At 43.2% G+C, this 17,821-nt stretch overlaps 1 protein-coding gene across 2 annotated transcripts in view; it reads left to right on the top strand.

Annotated features, from left to right (window-relative positions):
* LOC125718935 (histone-lysine N-methyltransferase ASH1L-like) overlaps positions 1-17,821 on the top strand; it is a 58,423-nt gene that overhangs the window by 6,361 nt on the left and 34,241 nt on the right. For both annotated transcript variants that reach the window (XM_048993242.1, XM_048993243.1), the window contains exons 2-3: positions 1,078-1,812; positions 6,211-10,438. In XM_048993242.1, coding sequence (XP_048849199.1) covers positions 1,252-1,812; positions 6,211-10,438 — 4,789 coding nt within the window. In that variant the 5' untranslated portion in view covers positions 1,078-1,251. The remainder of the gene's footprint in view (positions 1-1,077; positions 1,813-6,210; positions 10,439-17,821) is intronic.

Consider the following 17,821-nt stretch of genomic DNA (forward strand, 5'->3'; position numbering starts at 1 on the left):
AAAAAGCACGCTGTAAGCAAAATAACTGCTATTGATGCTTTGACTTCAGTAGTTATGAAGTATTTTGAGAAAATTATTATGAACCTATTGAATAAAGAAATGAAATGTTCACTAGACCCCTTTTCAGATTGCTTACAGGTGTAATAACTGATGATTACGTCACAGCCATGGTACATTTTATAACTAAATATAATTTACATCTTGGGATATACAAGTTTTTCAGTGTCCAAAATCATCTGTATTTGTATAGCATGTTTAAATGACAGCAGGTGTCAACCAAAGTGCTGCGCAATTAACTAAGCTAAGACACATTTAAACAATCAAATGTGACACTTTACTTGACGGGGCATAAATACTTAATAATAAATCAGTTAGTACTGAACTACAACTTATGAACAAATCACGAACGAATATAGTTTCTACTTGAGATCAAAGATGCGTCACGACATCAGTATTTCACTTGTTATTTATTACTTGTTCTTTTCAGCAATTCCTTACTAGTGTCCTAAGTAGTTTACATTGATTTACAGAATTAAGAGATATAGTAACAAATATAGTGATTGCTTGGGATGAAAGATGCATCATTATTCATTAATGATGAATTAATGTGAGATCAGTATTTAACGTGCTATGCATGACTTGTTCCTTCAGCCACCCATTCAGTTGGCTGAGCAAATCGGGGTCTTTATTTTAGCTTGTTGAGTTTTTAATTTTATAATTTGGCTTGTTGTAGACCTCTCCACACAGAGATGTAATTGTTAGAAAAAACCTATTCTTGAAGTCTATTGTATATTGCCTTTTGGTATCTCTGCTCTGTGCTTTTCACCAATTTGTATAAATCCCAGCTATCACTTCTAAAGGCGTCCTCCTCATTAAGCAGGTGTCTGACGTTTGCTCAGGTGGATGTTGAGGTGACTCATGTTATGCAACTCACTCAAGGGTACAGCTGCACTTCTCGTGAATCCTGGTTCAAGATCCAGGCACTAAGTTTGTGGAGCTGAGTTTCCTTGTTGAAATTCACTAGGACTGTTTCTCTGTCACAAAGATGACTGATCAATACCTTTCATCTCTCTCCAGTTTGAATGACAGTGGAAGAAGACTGTTCCTTTGGAAGACATGTGTCTCCAGTGAAGGAGGATTGCTGCTTCATCACTGATCATCACCTCCAGCCTCCCAATCGTTTCTTTCACAGTTTTCCTTAGAACGCATAAACGTTCAAAACCCTTTAATAGTTTTCCCCTCAAATCATTCATGGATCATAGGACTCCGGGGGGGCCTGAAGCTGTGCCCCCCCTCCCACTTACAGCTCCTTCAGGAGTGGGAGCGGAAGGAGAACTGTGTGGGAAGATGGAGGTGGAGAAGCAAGAGGAAGAAAAAGGGACGGCCCTACCAGATGCCAGCAAATCGAGGAATGGCCCCAATGACCAGAAACCCCTACAGCCTCAGTTCTCTGTTAAGGAGACCACCCTTTCAGAAGGGGGGGTCCGGCTCAAAATTGGGCTCCAAGCCAAACGCACAAAGAAACCTCCCAAGATCTTGGAGAACTATGTATGCAGACCGGCCATCAGGACGTGTGTGAGGCCTAGTCCTGGGCGCGGAGGTGGGGGTGGGGTCAGTGGTGGTCGGGGTGGCAGCATCGGAATGGGCATCAAGCACGCATACAGCCCTCTGCAGAACCTCACCTACAGCCCAAGTACCAGCCAGCCTCCCCTTCCTTCCTCATCTCTGTCTGCTGCCACCCCTGCTCCTCCTCCTCTTGCTCCACCTGCTACCCCACCAACTCCAGTCCATGGGGAGGCTCCAGGAAAAAGGGTAAGTTGAAAGAAGCACCTTGATGCATTGTCACAGATTCTGCCTGACTGTCGTGTTTTTAGACGCAACCTAATATCCAGCCTTCTGGGGTCAGTCGGTGAAAAACAGATCACTTTTAATGTGTTGTATTCTTTAATTTAGTTATCTGGAATAATTTAGTTATCTGGAATAGATCCTGCCAGTTTATGTCTACATATTTTAAAACTACTAATTGCAATTTATTAAAGACCCCGATGAAAGATACCAAGAGAAACCATTGTATCTGGAATAGAGTTACCGGGAATTATTCCTGAATCTGGTGAGGACCAGGTGACTGAGCCACCCAGGGAACGCCTCAGCCAGTGTAGTTGATAGAAAGGTATTCACTGTAGCTGGCCTTACCTTTGGGCTCTGGAACCAAAGGTCTTCATTGAGCCCCAGGATGTGGGTGTACAGAGTAGCCTTTGCTCATTGTGTGTGTAGTGGAGCTCTTCATGTTTTGCATGAGTTTGCCCTGGCTGCTCCATGTATTTCTCTGGTGCTTAGATTTGCTGTGGGTATGCTCTGGTTCTACCTGGGCTTTTTCCAGGCATTCACAGATACTTTCCAGTGCTTGCCAGTTTTCCCTGAGGTGATATCCATTTTCTCCTGGGTAGAGCTGAATAATTTGGGAAAATATTGAATTGCAATTCTTCTGACAGATATTGCGATTGCAGTTTGATTTATTTTTTTTAAGTCAGTAATCAGCGTGTAGTATATTTAGAACATATGACGCAGCATTGCCAATTGGTCTATATTTTAATGCTTCAACATGTGAATTGCTTCCAGAATGTTTTTCTACATGTTTTTAAGCCCTTATTTACATACCTTGAGTCTTAAATAATCCGATATATATATATTTAAAAAGTAACTTAAATTACCAGAGAACAGTCAAACATAAACATCTATCACATAAGCCCTGACTGTGTTAAGTTAAATAAAGTACAGTAATAATAATAAAAATAAAACAATTCCACTAAGAAAAAACTAAATTCTGTAATGAACCCTAATAATTATGGAGTGATTATTATGATAGAATTCTGTGGTTGTGTAAAACATATTTGCGTACTTGTAATTTAGTTTCGTACACCTGTGCAGAGATTTGTGCATTTGTAATTTAGTTTTGTGTATTCGTGCAGAAATATACATCCATCCATCCATCCATTTTCCAAACCGGTTATCCTATTGGGTCGCGGGGGAGTCCGGAGCCTATCCCGGAAGCAATGGGCATAAGGCAGGGAACAACCCAGGATGGGGGGCCAGCCCATCGCAGGGCCATTATGAAAATGCCCTGTATAAATAAAATGTAATATCCTGTACAGTACTGTACTGTATTATAGTGTATTTGTATTACGCACAGTACAATTTGTACAGTACTTCAAATTGAAAAGCATTTGAACAGCTATACTGTATTTTAAAATCATCAATAAAATTATGTAGTGACGCTGTTTGTTTTATTATTATATATTCATGGTATAAATATACAAATGTCAATTACATACTGTAGTAATTGTAGTCATAAAGAAGAAAAAAAATCAGTTATAATAATCATCTTAGTATAGCGATGAATTTCACTGATCACTATAAGCGGTTTTCCAGTATTTCAATTTTGTACACCTATACAGTTTGTGTTTACAAAAAAGTTTTTTATACTTGTGTTTTCAAAATCACGGGTTTGCTACTTCACATTTGCACATATTTTCAGAAACCACATTACAACTACGAATCGGGATTACACGTGCACAAACTAAATGTGATCAGAATGCTGGGATTTCTGGCAGCTTTGCCATGCACCCAAAGTTTTGTAAACCCGTAACTGCCAGACATGGAGCATGAAGTGGGTGGGATCTGTGCGCCTCAGACCATGACAGCCAGTCAAAAAGTGTTTGATTTTTTTGGGATATTATTGACTGGATTTGCCTGACTATCAATATGCTGCTCTATACACACAGGAATAAATCTAAATACAGGGTTTCCTTCCCTGTTTGTGAAATCCAAATTTGTAGTTGTAAAGTGGCTTCTGAAAAATTGTATTAATGTTTGCAAATCTGTAACTCTGAAAACATAAGTGTGGAAAACTTTTTTGTAAACACAAACTTTGCTGCATGGATGTACAAAACTAAATTGCAAGTGTGCAAATCTATTTTAAACAACCACAGAATTCTGTCATAATAATCACTACATAAATATTAGGGTCTTTCTGTAAACAGTGTCTGCCCATGAAATCAGTAGGTAATTCACTTTTAGATTAGAAGTGGAATCAATATTTTTCGTACTGCAAATATAATCTTTTCCTTGGATTTTACGTGCTTGTTGTTCGTGGAAGTACAGAAAGTCACCTTGGGTCACTTCTGTTTGGTGAGCATGACAAGCATGCTAGGAGCATGACATTTCTAATTGTTGAGAATGACTGTCACACAAGGAGAACTATATGAATTTGTGAAAATAGTTTTAAACCCTGGGTCCGACGTGCTGAAAAATGCATTACCTAAATTGCAATCTTTGTGATTTCCTTATCACGTTGTTTCAAATCGTGATTTTGATTTGAAATCGATATGTTGTTCAGCCCTACTTCTGGGTGTTTTCTGGTTTTCCCTGGATGCTCAGCTTTCCTCCAATAATCCAAAATCATTTTGTTGAAAGGAAGTTTAGTGGCTCTAGGTGACTGAGGGGTTAGTTATCTGCAAAGTGGGTCAGCATGCTATCACTGCATGTGAAGCTGGATGAGGGACAACTCAACACAGATGCAGTACTGAGAGTACATGTTGTGAATATATTTACTTCATTAGCTTAGCAATTTTAACATAAATATGGGTTACCAAAATGTACCATAATGTAAAGGTCCATTTAGACAAAAAAAATGCTGCAAAAAGATTTTAATAATCCAATTTTAATAATCTTTTTTAATAATCCAAAATCCATTTAACCTACTCCTATCATATCTTAGCTAATACGATGCAAACAAGATGCAGCTGCATAACATATTATTAATCAGTGTATGGTCCTATTTGATAATGCCTGGGCAATTTTTCTCTATAGAGGCCCAGATACGAGATTCACCGTGTCAGCAAGGCCATTTTTAAATGATTATTTTCACGTTCCCAGACAGCTACAACAGGAGCCATCTTTTGGTAGACACTCAATTTTATGTGCCAGTATGCAGTACTTAATGAGGTGCCAGAGTGCATGAACACCATGATGATGTCATACACAGAACTTAGTCTTTAACAATGATAATGCCCTATTAATTACTTAAGCATGTGACAATGCAACATTTTCTATTGAAACCTATGTACATCAAACTTTTTATATGCACTTTTCTTGCTCCTTTTTGTGGTCCTTCTCATTAGCATGAGCATCCATAAATAGTATTCCTCTCTGAGTTGTCCTCTGCTTGTTCTTCTGCCAGAGTTTCTGGTTCATTTCTGCTCTGCTTGGGTTCCCATTGGCTTTGCTGCTTTGCCAAAAAAAATTCAAAATACAGACGCTCCTCTACTTACGAATGAGATATGTTCCCAACGGCCGTTCATAACTTTGCAGGTCATTATTCAACATAATTTTAAGGGTATACGCAAGTACAAAGAACTAGAATGATGGTAGTACACATGCTACGCTGCGTGGCGGGAGTAGCGGCCAGAAGTCGTGCTAGGTGGAATTGGGATGCAGAAAAAAAATTGATGTCGCGGACAGGAAACGGGAGCCCAAGGAACACAGTTTGGACTTACAGTCCTCTTCATTCGTATGTGTGAAAGTTCGTAAGTAGAGGAGTGTCCATATTACTCTTTCTTTTCAGCATTTTCTTTTAATTATTTTGCTGTATCAACCTGGTGTGAAACATCAGCTATTTTGCGAATACATTTGTTTTTCTCGAATGTTTGTTACTGTTTGCTGTGGTTGCTGTGATTGCTTTATATGTTGTGGTTGCTGGTTAACTTATATGTTCTAGGGATATACAATTATTTTTCTTAATAAAGCTAAGATTTGGTATTTTAAAAACTTTTTTCTGAATATAGTTGCCAAGAAGTGTGTGTGCGTGTGTGTGGGGGGGTGTCGTCATGTGATTGGGGTTGTCTTATATTCCAGCTAATACAGTATATTGTGTGTATCATTTGAGGTGGTGGAGCGCAGACTGCTCTCAGCCAGAGGTCCTGGAGCTGAGCTCCAACAGAAATAAGCACTGCCGCCAGTATGGAATTTGCAGTTGTATTTGTGACTATTCATGGCAATTAAACATAAAACTTTACCCCTGTTTTCATTATAATAAAGAAATAGCTTTACTGGGCGAATATGGCCCAGGTCCATATTAGATGAATGAGATACATCTCAATGTATGATACTTGTTGCCATGACAGCAACTATAATGTTTACTTACCTCAACAGGGTCCCCTGAAGCTCACCCACAAATTTGAGATGAAGTCTGACGTCTGTACAGAGAGACCCATGAATCTCCACCGTCCTGCTGCTGATTCTGAGCCCCCCTTCCCTGGGAAGAAAAGCCCTATTCTCCAAATGACCCACCTGAGCTCTTCGATTCCAGCACCCTCCTCGTCCAGTTCGCAGATGCCTGACTCTAAAAGTGAAGTGACCCACATAAAACCCCAGTTGAGCCATGAGAATGACAGGGACAAGGGGAAAGCTGTGTTAAATGGAGGAACTCCCACTGTCACTGAAAAATTGGCCCAGCTCATTGCCACTTGCCCACCCTCCAAGTCCAGTAAGACTAAGGTTTGTAAAATCACTTCCTCCACTGCTCTCATTGCAAACACAGCTGTTAACAGTCTGCCATCTGGCACACAATGGTTAGATCCTTCTGCACTAATCAGAGCAGGAAAGTCTTCCCCTGTGAGTAACTCCCAACAACTCCACTTGCCACCTCCCGTCTTGCACTCTCCAGGCCGCCTATCCCGTCACAAGGACAGCATTTTGGAAAAGTTTTCAGGAACATCTCGGAAAATGGAAGCCAATGGGCTTGGAAGGGTGGGAAATGACGAAAGTAGTTCTACAGGTGTTAATGGTGACAGCACTGTTATGGCTGTAAAAACCAGCCAGAGTAGCAGTAGCAACAGCAATAAGTCACAGGGACACACCCCTGTCCCGTCATTGTTATCGTTCTCATTAGATCGGAGAGGAGAAGGTGCAGCAGAATATCGGCAAGGGAGTACTCCTATCTTCAGCACCATTTCCCGAGGTGGTCCCTTGCAGGCAACTGAAAATCATGCAAGAACAGATGAAGAGGACAGAGATGGATCCAGAGAGTATCAGCTACAACTCTTGAGCAAACGTTCCTCTTCTTTGGGAGCTCAGAAAAATGATTGTAGCACCATTGGGGAGATATTAGCTTCTGGACATGAAAACAGAAAGAATGCAGCTCCTGTCAAACCTAAAAGTCCAATCAGGGACAAAAACACTAGTGGAGCAACCATTTCTGAATCCACAAGACCCATGGCCTTTCCTGTGAACTCTTCTGCTACAAGCAGCCCATCCCTGTGTTCAGAGGATACCCTCAGTGTGTTTCCTGGCTCCCCCTCAGAGCAGGATTGCAAACCCCTGAAGAAGCGGAAGGGCAGGCGTCCACGCTGGACTCGGGTTGTGAATCGCACCCACAGGTTGGTGCAGACTAGTGTTGCTGATCAGGACCCACCAAGTTTGCATACGTCCACATCCCTTTCCTCACTGCCGCATAAACCCAGGCCAGTCGGTCGGCCCCCTAATTCAAACAGGACTTCACCTTCTATTTCCCAGCTCTTTACTGCTCCACCCAGAAAGAGAGGACGACCAAGGTCAAAAATGCCTAGACTGGATATTCCTCGCCCTGGTCACACACTTAAAATGCCCTCTTCCAAAGTATACTCTCTGTTAAAGTCCAAGGAGGAGCAGGATCCTCCCATTTTGCATCCAGAGGTGGACCTGAACCCTCCAAAAGTGATGCCCAGAAAACGTGGGCGGCCAAAGCGCTTGCCTCCAACCCTGCCACAAGAGCCTCAACCCCCAACTCTGGCTCCCGAGGAGAGAGGAGGAATGGGGCGGGGGATGGAAGCAGAGACTTCCCTATGCAGGAGGAGCAGTGGGCAGCATATAATGAGAACAATCATTGGCAAAATTAATAAGATGAGGTCCATGAAACGAAAGCGCCTCCTCAAACAGATTCTACTGGGTCCTGGGGCTGAATCGGAGGAGGAATCCTCTACGGTGACCCCTGGAGGGGTCACTGGATCTGTAACGGCAGCCACACACTCCTTATCATCCCTAGCAGCTTCTTTTGGAGGGAGATTAGGTTCCCAAATTAATGTTAGCAAGAAGGGGACAATATACATGGGAAAAAGGAGAGGACGCAAGCCAAAAGTATTAATTCACACTTCTGTTAGTGCCCCTTCTCTCCCTGCTGAACCTTTACTGCCTGCAACTTCTGCTTTGCCTTTGCAGCACCATCAGTTGAAGTCTCAACAACCTCAACAACAAATGTCATCCTCTGATATGTTTCCCTCACCATCTCTCTCACAATCCAGTGGAGGGCAAAGTCCCAGTAGTGACATCGGCTTTGCGGGCTCAGGTACTGTTCACCTCTCATCACACACATCTTGTAGCTATGTTCGCCATTCCCTCTCCCAATTACCCTCATCTTCAACCTCTTCCAGTCGGCTCCTATCAAGCTTGGGTTCCTCCAGCACCTCTCTAAAAAAGCCCATGTGTCGGAGCTATTACCATCATGATTACCGGCAGCAGCACCTTTATCACAAGCTCTCTCCCACCCCACCCCTTCTACCTGCGTCTCCAGCACACCTGAGTGAGCTAAAAGAAGCAACACCTTCACCTGTCAGTGAGTCTCACAGTGATGAGACTGTACCCAGCGATAGTGGCATAGGAACAGACAACAACAGCACTTCTGACCGGGGAGAGAAAGGGGGAGGAGTTGGTAGACTGGGAAGCATAAGCATATCCCAGGGAATGTCAGGAGGACTTGTCATGCCTGAAGCAATAGGGTCATTGGTTGGGATCGTGGCTGAAGGAAATCCCAGAGAAAGACGCAAACATTGTTCTTCAGTGTTGCTGGACCATCCATCAACTGCTTTCTCCTCCTTAAGCCATGGGGATTCTCCAGACATCTGTCGGACTCACTTGACCCCACCTTCCTCAGCATTGACCCTTGGTCATAAAGAGAAACACAGGCACAAGTGCAAGCGACGGGCCCATAGCTGCCAGGGGCATGACAAACTGAAAAGACAGAAACGCAAACGCAAGAAGAAATACCTGCAGCTTAGGTCTTGCAGACAAGATCCAGATTTCTTGGCTGAACTCGAGGACATAGTTGTGAGACTGAGTGAGATTCGGATAGTTCACCGCAGCACATCTGTAGGGTTAAAGAATGGTTCAGATATAGGAACAGGCATCGGAGGTCATGGAGGAGGAAGTGGCAGCAAAGGTCTTCCATCTCATCACTATGTACATAGAGATCTTCTCCCAACCATTTTTAGAATAAACTTCAGTGGATTCTATTCTCCACACCCTGCTTATCCATGTGACACTCTGCACTATGTCCGTAAGCCTGACCTCAAGAAGAAGCGAGGTCGTCCACCAAAACTGCGTCAAGCTATGGCTGAGGTACCATTTGTTCATGGGATGGGGTTCCCTCTCTCTGGGGCTGGGTTCTATCACCCCTCCTACAGTGTTCCCTATTCATCATCCTCTTTAGGATTGGGTTATTACAGAGGGTACTCTCCAGCAGCAGCTCTCTATCCACATCCACATGCTTCTCCACACCAAGCCCACCATTCTGCATCATTCCCTCCCCCGCCTCCATCTCCATATATACACCACCACCCATCACACCTCCTGCTGAACCAAACTAAATTTCACAAGAAGAAACATAAACTCCTGCGACAGGAGTTTTTGGGAGGGGGCCGGTCCCCCATGTTGTACTCTTCTGTGCCCCCAGAACTTTCCTGTGGCTGGCTTCATAAACATAAGCGAAGACATAAGCATCGGGATTGGCGCGGTGAAGATGCCATGGTAGACATAGGTGATGGAACCACCGGAAGCACGGGGAGGCATAGTACGAGTGCCAGGGAATTTGCACAGTCTCGCCAGTGCTACCAGTATGGCAAGGATTCCAATGCTTCTGCCAGCAATGATAGTTTAGCAACTACACCCTTAGTTAATTCCCCTTCCTCCTCCTCCTCATCATCATCAGCAGCAGAAAGATACAAGCATAAGGAAAGTCCTCTTTCCTGCCTGAGCTCCTCTTGTTTATCCACTGGAGGAAGAGGTAGGGGCCACTATCACCAGGAGCTATGGCAGAGGAATGGTGGCTCTGATGTTGATTGCACTAACTTGTCTAGGAGCTCCAGGTTCAACCAGGAATCTTTCCCCGGGGGACAGCCATTGAATCTCACCGGTGACTCCGACAGTGAGGAAGAGGAGCCCTTGCGTCGACCAAAATCTCTGCAGCCGTGCACTCCTGCACAGCATACAAACTTGTTCTCTGCCCTGAGTCGCACTGCTTTGAGTGGGGGAGATGGCAAGAGTGGAGCAGGGAGCACACTAACCTTTTCTGGACTGCACAGGGTGCTCAGGAAAGACCGACACTTATCGACTGAGAGGCGAGACGCAGGTAAAGATGTGGCTTATGTACATTTGATCTGTAGTATTAGGAATCTCTTTTATGTAGTACACATAGCAGTAATCTTACGGAAAATCTCTGTCACTTGATTTAGGGACACTTTTTATTTGTACAATGTGATGCCTGGATGCATGGAATTGGGCGCTACCCTGGCCATGAAAAATGCATTTTAGGGTTAGGATTTTGAACTTTTAATTGCTAAAACTAAATGTCCAGTAACTGGCATTTTTACCACTGAACAGTGAATAAGAAACACTTTGCAAAGTGTTCTTATGACCTTCTAGTAAAGCCTTTTACGTACAACCCACCAAAACAACAAACAAGGTCACAGCTAATCATTGATCACAGATTGTTCTTTCTGTTTGTTCTTTTGTTCTTATTGAAAATCAAATGCAAGTAAATGTTATAACTTAAGAACAGGCTTTATGTTTATGTAATTTCTCTCCAGTTCAGCTTCTCTGTACTTGTATAATGCTGTGTAATGTAAAGCTGCCCGTTGGTAGCCCAGTGTGAAGCTTGTGAATGTCTGCTGCTCACAGACGGTGGCATGTCGGGGGAAAGACAGCTAAGAGCTGGGTCATACTTCGTGTGGACGTGCACGGCTGTGGTGACATAATTTTTGTGATGAGCTGGCGTGGAGACCACATAGGGTGGCCACACTCTAGGGTGCTTGCCACTAGAAAATTGGAACAATGTGGATGGTCCATTCAATGATTCAGTGAGCCTAGATCATTCATTGGCTAGGGGGAAAATAGCAGATAGTCAGAAGATTTGACGAAAGATTGCATATAAACATCTTTTCTACCCTCTCTGCTAGCTAGCAGAATCAAAAAAAGCTTGGCTGAGGAAGTCTGGGAATGCCAGCGTTTATATGATTTCTTGCTACCAGAGTATAAAGACTCCCAGGTGCCTGCAGACTAAATTTAGTTTTATATATTATTTTCAAAACGACTTCTGGATGGTTTTGAGGAGATTCTGGTCCACCATCCAGCAGCTCAGGGTGGGAAAGCGGTGCAGCATCAACATTGTTTATGGTGGGGATGGGGTGCTGCTGACCTGAACTCGGGATGTCTTGGGTCGGTGGAGGGAGTACTTCGAAGACCTCCTCAATCCCACCGACATGCCTTCCAAATAGGAAGCAGAGTCTAGGGACTTAGGGGTGGACTCCCCTATCTCTGGGGCGGAGGTTGCTGAGGTGGTTTAAAAGCTCCTCAGTGGCCAGGTCCTGGGGGTGGATGAGATCCGCCCGGAGTTCCTTAAGGCTCTGGATGCTGTGGGGCTGTCCTGGTTGACGCGCATCTGCAGCATCACATGGACATCGGGGGCAGTACCTCTGGACTGGCAGACCGGGGTGGTGGTCCCCCTCTTTAAGAAGGAGGACCGAAGGGTGTGCTCCAACTATAGAGGGATCGCACTCCTCAGCCTCCCTAGTAAGGTCTATTTAGGGGTTCTACAGAGGAGAGTCTGTTGGATTCTCAAACCTCCGATTCAGGAGAAGCAGTGTGGTTTTCGCCTTGGAGCAGCTCTATACTCTCAGCAGGGTCTTGGAGGGTTCATGGGAATTTGCCCAACCAGTCTACATGTGTTTGGACTTGGAGAAGACATTCGACCATGTCCCTCAGGTAGTCCTGTGGGGAGTGCCCTGGAAGTATGGGGTGCCGGGCTTCCTAATAAGAGCTGTTCAGTCCCTGTATGACCGGTGCCAGAGCTTGGTCCGAATGGGTGGCAATAAGTTGGACTCGTTTCCGGTCATACAGGGACTGTATGAGTCTCTTTATGGTTTCTGAGGGTTGGACCTCGTCAGGGCTGCCCCTTGTCACCGATTCTGTTCACAGCTTTTATGGACAGAATTTCTAGGCGCAGCCAGGGTTTTGAGGGTGTCCGGTTTGGTGACCTCAGGATTAGGTCTCTGCTTTTTGCAGATGATATGGTTCTGTTAGCTTCATCGGACCATGACCTTCAGCTCTCACTGGGACACTTCACAGCCGAGTGTGAAGCGGCTGGAATGAGATTCAGCACCTCCAATTCCGAGACCATGGTTCTCAGCTGGAAAAGGGTGGAATGCTCTCTCCGGGTTGGGGTGGGGGTCCTCCCCCAAGTGGAGGAGTTTAAGTATCTCGTGGTCTTGTTCACGAGTGAAGGAAGGATTGAATGGGGGATCGACAGGCGTGATGCGGGCGATGCATCGGTTTGTCATGGTGAAGAAGGAACTGAGCCAAAAGGCAAAGCTCTGAATTTACCAGTCGATCTACGTTTCTACCCTCGCCTGTGATCATGAGCTATGGGTAGTGGCCAAAAGAACGAGATCGCGAGTGCAAGTGGCCGAAATGTGTTTCCTCCGCAGGGTGGCTGGGCTCTCCCTTAGAGATAGGGTGAGGAACTCGGTCATTCGGGAAGGACTCAAATTAGAGCCGCTGCTCCTCCGCATTGAGAAGAGCCAGATGAGGTGGCTCGGGCATCTGCTTAGGAAGCCTCCTGGACACCTCCCACGTGAGGTGTTCTGGGCACGTCCCACTGGGAGGAGGCCCCGGGGAAGACCCAGGACACGCTGGAGGGACTATGTCTCTCTGGCTGGCCTGGGAACGCCTTGGGATTCCCCCAGAGGAGCTGGATGAAGTGGCCAGGGACAGGGAAGTCTGGGTTTCTCTGCTGAGACTGCTGCCTCTGCGACCTGACCTTGCATAAGCGGGAGATAATGGATGGATGGATTATTTTCAATTTTCATATGAAATCCAGTTTAGTTTATGTTTTCCTCAAACAACCAAAGGCAGCATTTAAACAATGCAAAACAACTTCAAATACAGCAGTATAAATTTTTATTTAAAATTAGAAGTTAACAAAAAGCTACATTTGCTGCTGTTATGGCATAAACTACACTAAGCTTTTATGCTTCTCCGCTACCTTGTCTCTATCAGGATACAATATGTGCGTATATGTTCATCGTATTACGAAAATACTTATCTTTTGCAGGACAAAGTTTGCATATAGCATGTCTCATGTCAAACTCCTCTTTACCTTTTAAGTTTTGAAAGCCAAAGTTCCTCCATAGATTGGATTTAAACTGGAGGAGCAGCACAAATTTCTACTATGTCATCTGCTATTCCTGTTATTGCTAAACAAATTTAGAAAATAATTGGCTCCTACTGCATGGGATGCTATACTGCCTGTCCATATAGGAATAGTTTAGAGTGTGCCACCTGTAGGATTATAAAGGAACTGCAATGTTTCTCCACCTTGAATCCAAACATATATGGGGTTAGTGTAGCGATACATGAATTGCTGCACAAAAGAATCGCGATATATAACTGAATCGATTTTTTTCCCTCATCTACATCTCTGGGATCACGGTTCGAGTCTCCACCATGGCTCCATGTGTGTGGAGTTTACATATTCTTCCCATCTCAGGGTCCTCCGGTCCCTCCCACCCATTACAGTTCAAAAACACTGTGAAGTTAATTCGAGTTACCAAATTGTGCCCTGCAATGGGTTGGCACCCCACCCTAGGTTGTGCCCTGGGATGTGCCCTGCCTTGCACCCTTAGCCTTCAGGATAGGCTCTGACCCCCACATGACCGTGAATAGGACTAATGGTTGCAGAAAATGGATGAATGGATATGTATATCTATTTAGTTTTCTATATGATTTAGTTTCAGTTTAAGTTTTGGTAATTTTTTTTCCATGGATAGATGGTGTTAGGATTGCGCGGTTAAGCGGGTAAGTGGGCAGGAAGAAGCAGGCAGGCGAAATACGGGGTAAACTGGGGATTTATTAAAGGGAAAGCCAGGGAAACAGCGAGGAACATCGGACATCGACTAACATCAATGACGGACAAAAACCAAGGCAAGACATGGACTGAAATAGAGAAGACTGGGCGAAAATAATCGGCAACAGCTGGGCAAGATCAGAGAAGCACACGTGGATAATCAGGGGGTGTGGCACACACGAGGATTGGATGAGCCGGGCATGACGATTCAACTGCATTGCATGAAAGAGGCCCAAAGATAAACAATTTATTAGTTTAGTGAAATAGTATTTAAAAATAGTACTGGAAAGTTAAATTTGTTATTTTATTTCAGTTAGTTCTGAAAACAATATAGTTTCCATTTAGATTGTTTATTTATTTATTATATTTTTTATTTCAGTTTACAAAAAAATGTTTGTTAGCCATAATAACCCTGCTTTGCATACTAGAAGTACATAGTGTATGGTTAGTAGGACTGAAAGATTTGGGGAAAATATCTAATTGCGATTTTTCTGACAGACATTGTGATTACGATTTGATTTGTGATGTAATTTTTTATGTCAAGTTTCAGTTCAATATTCAATATGTAGTAAATTTTAAACATATGATGCAGCATTACCACATGAGATACCATCAAAATATTTACTGGTCCATATTCTAATGCAAGGATGAGAATTTAAAGATGTGGTGTGTTAAGTTAAAGTAATAATGAAAAAATTTGCAGAAAAAAGAGAAACAATAGTGATCTTGCAGGTAACGCTGATTACCCCCCTAATAACACTAGAACTCCCTTTCCCCACACCAGTGAACAAGCAAGATCTACTTCGGTGTCTGCAGCCACTTTGTTTGCGCTAATGTGTTATTAATGTTAGTAACAGCGCTGTAGTGTTCATAACAGAGTGACTGTTCAGTCCTAAACCATAAAGCTGGAAATTTTTAAATGTAGTATGCATTTTATAAAATGTCAAATAAAAGCATGAGAAATTTACAAATGAGAGGAGGGCATTTGGCCCATCAAGCTTGTTTGGGGAGAACTTAACTAATAGCTCAGAGTTGTTACAATCTTATCTAATAATAATAATCGATACTTTTATTGTCCCCGTAGGGAAATTGTCTTTATGCCTCCCTTGCTCTTTTTTCATACTTGCTCTTGCTCTTTTTTCATAGAGGATGTTGTCTGCGAAGGGCTGTCACCTGTAGCGGCGCCCAGGGAGCTGGGAGTTAAGGGCCTTGCTCAAGGACCCACAGTCTGAGGCGGGGTTTGAACCTGCGACCTTCTGATTACAGGAACACAGGCTTAGCCCACTGAGCCACACGCTGCTTCCCCCTAGCTGTGATTTAAAGGAACCCAGGGTTTTAGCTTGCGCTACACTAGCAGGAAGACTATTCCATACTACACGCTGTGTAAAGAAGTGCTTCCTCAAAACCATTTTAAAATGTTCTCCCGCTAATTTCTACTTATGGCCATTTGGCTGAACAGCATCCAGACCTGTTAGAATCTTATATACCTGGATCATGTCCCCCCTTAATCTCTTTTGCTCAAGGCTAAACAGATTCAGCTCAGCTAATCTCTCTTCATAAGACATTCCTCTAAGACCAGGAATTATTCTCATAGCCCTATGTTGCACCGTTTCCAAGGCAATGTCCTTCTTAAGGTATGGTGATCAAACCTGCACACAATATTCTAGCAGGGGTCTTACCTAAGAATTATATAATCGTAGCATCACTTCCCTTGTCTTAAACTACACACACCTAGAGATGTAACCCAACATTCTATTGACCTTTTTTATTGCTTCCCCACACTGGCGAGAGTGGGACATGGAAGCATCAACATACACACGAAGGTCTTTCTTGTAATCAGCTACCTTTATTTCAGTGGAACCCATAAAATATCTGTACTTTATATTTCTGCTCCCTGCATGAATTACCTTACATTTATCTATGTTGAATTTCATCTGCCCGGTATCAGCCCAGTCACTAATTAAATCCAGGTCCCGTTGTAGCCTCTCCGCTGCTAGATCAGTATCTGCTACCTCCCCCCCCCCCCCCCCACCTTGCTGTCGTCTTCAAATTTAACCAGTTTACTGTATGTATTGGTGTCAATATTATTAATGTAAATTAGGAACAATAGTGGTCCTAAAATTGAACCTTGCAGTACCCCACTATGAACGCAGGCCCACTGTGACATTGTGTCTCTAATAACTACTCGCTGCTTCCTGTCAGTTAACCATAAATAAATAGAAGTAGTTTATAGGTGATGTCATGTTGGTCGAAGTTTCCGCTTTTTATGAACTGTTATATGGTTATTTTCTATACAAATCAATTCAGGTGAAACAGAAAAAATGTACGTGTTGCAGGGTTGTATTCCATTCTGAACTTAAAATTAGCTGCATGAAAAACATTAGGGCAGTTTGCAAACCCTACAGACTATTTACAAGGTAATAAAACTTATACATACATGTAAATGTGTGTGCAGAACAGAGAACAGAAAATCTCATTCCATGCAGCAACCCTGCATTTTATTTCAAATGAGAAGTAAAATGCAGTTTTCGATTGAAGCAGCTTATCATTCCTTTGCTTTAATTGTTACTCGGACAAATACAAAACAAATGAATAAACATTATATGTGTCTCTTTTTGTATCTTTTCTAAATAATATAACCGCGTGCCCATACCCAAATGTAATAGTGATTAAAGCAATCTATTCTTTTAATATTTTTGTTAAATCAAGGCTTTAATTTCACGAGGTTAGTCTTTGGAAATAGTTAAATTAATAAGCACAAAAACATATGACATAAACACGACTGTATTATGGGTTTTACAGCTTTTTTGGGGGTCACCTACTCCACTGTTGTGAGAATTACTGTCTGTCTCATTGGTGTTTTGAAGCGGTATGCAAATACCATTGCCCATTAACAAAAACAAAATGTATGATATGCTGAGGTATGTCGCTGCTGGTGTTTAAAAGGAGGTTGCCGGTTCTATTGATGACAGGACTTTTCTGAAATAATCTCGGACCATGAAATAGGAAGATTATTCACTTATAGCTCAGTAGCCGAATCAGTATTTTTTCCACACCACAAATGCAACATTTTTCTTGGGTTTCACTTCTTTGCTGTTTGTGGGTCTATACGCAGTATTCTTGGGCCACATCTGATTGGTGAGCATGACTGGCACACGGGAAGCACAACGCTTGTGATTGGTGAAAGTGACTGTCACACAAGGAAGCACGGCATGAATTTGTAGAACTATTCTTGCAATAGTTTTAAACCCTGGGTCCAATGTGCTGTGTAATTTAAATCACAGCCTCTGCGATTTGATAATCGCGTTGTTTCAAATCAAAATTTCGATTTGAAATCGATAAATCGTCCAGCAGTAATGGGTAGTTTCAGTAAAATTCATATTTTTTAATATAACATTCATTCAACATTAATGTGACTTAAGATTTGCTCTGCAGCGTTACCCCAGGTCTGGCCTGGCATGTTGGCTTTAAGGTCTTGGTCTTAAGGTCTTGGTCTTGGTCTTAGTCTCGCCCCCATCAAAGTCTTGGTCTTGAATCAGACTACATTTTGCTGGTCTCATCCACATCACTAGTGATAACTATGAACATTCTGAACTGTGGGTGGTCCAGCAC

Source organism: Brienomyrus brachyistius, chromosome 23 (genome assembly GCF_023856365.1).
Source record: "Brienomyrus brachyistius isolate T26 chromosome 23, BBRACH_0.4, whole genome shotgun sequence".
NCBI lineage: Eukaryota > Metazoa > Chordata > Actinopteri > Osteoglossiformes > Mormyridae > Brienomyrus > Brienomyrus brachyistius.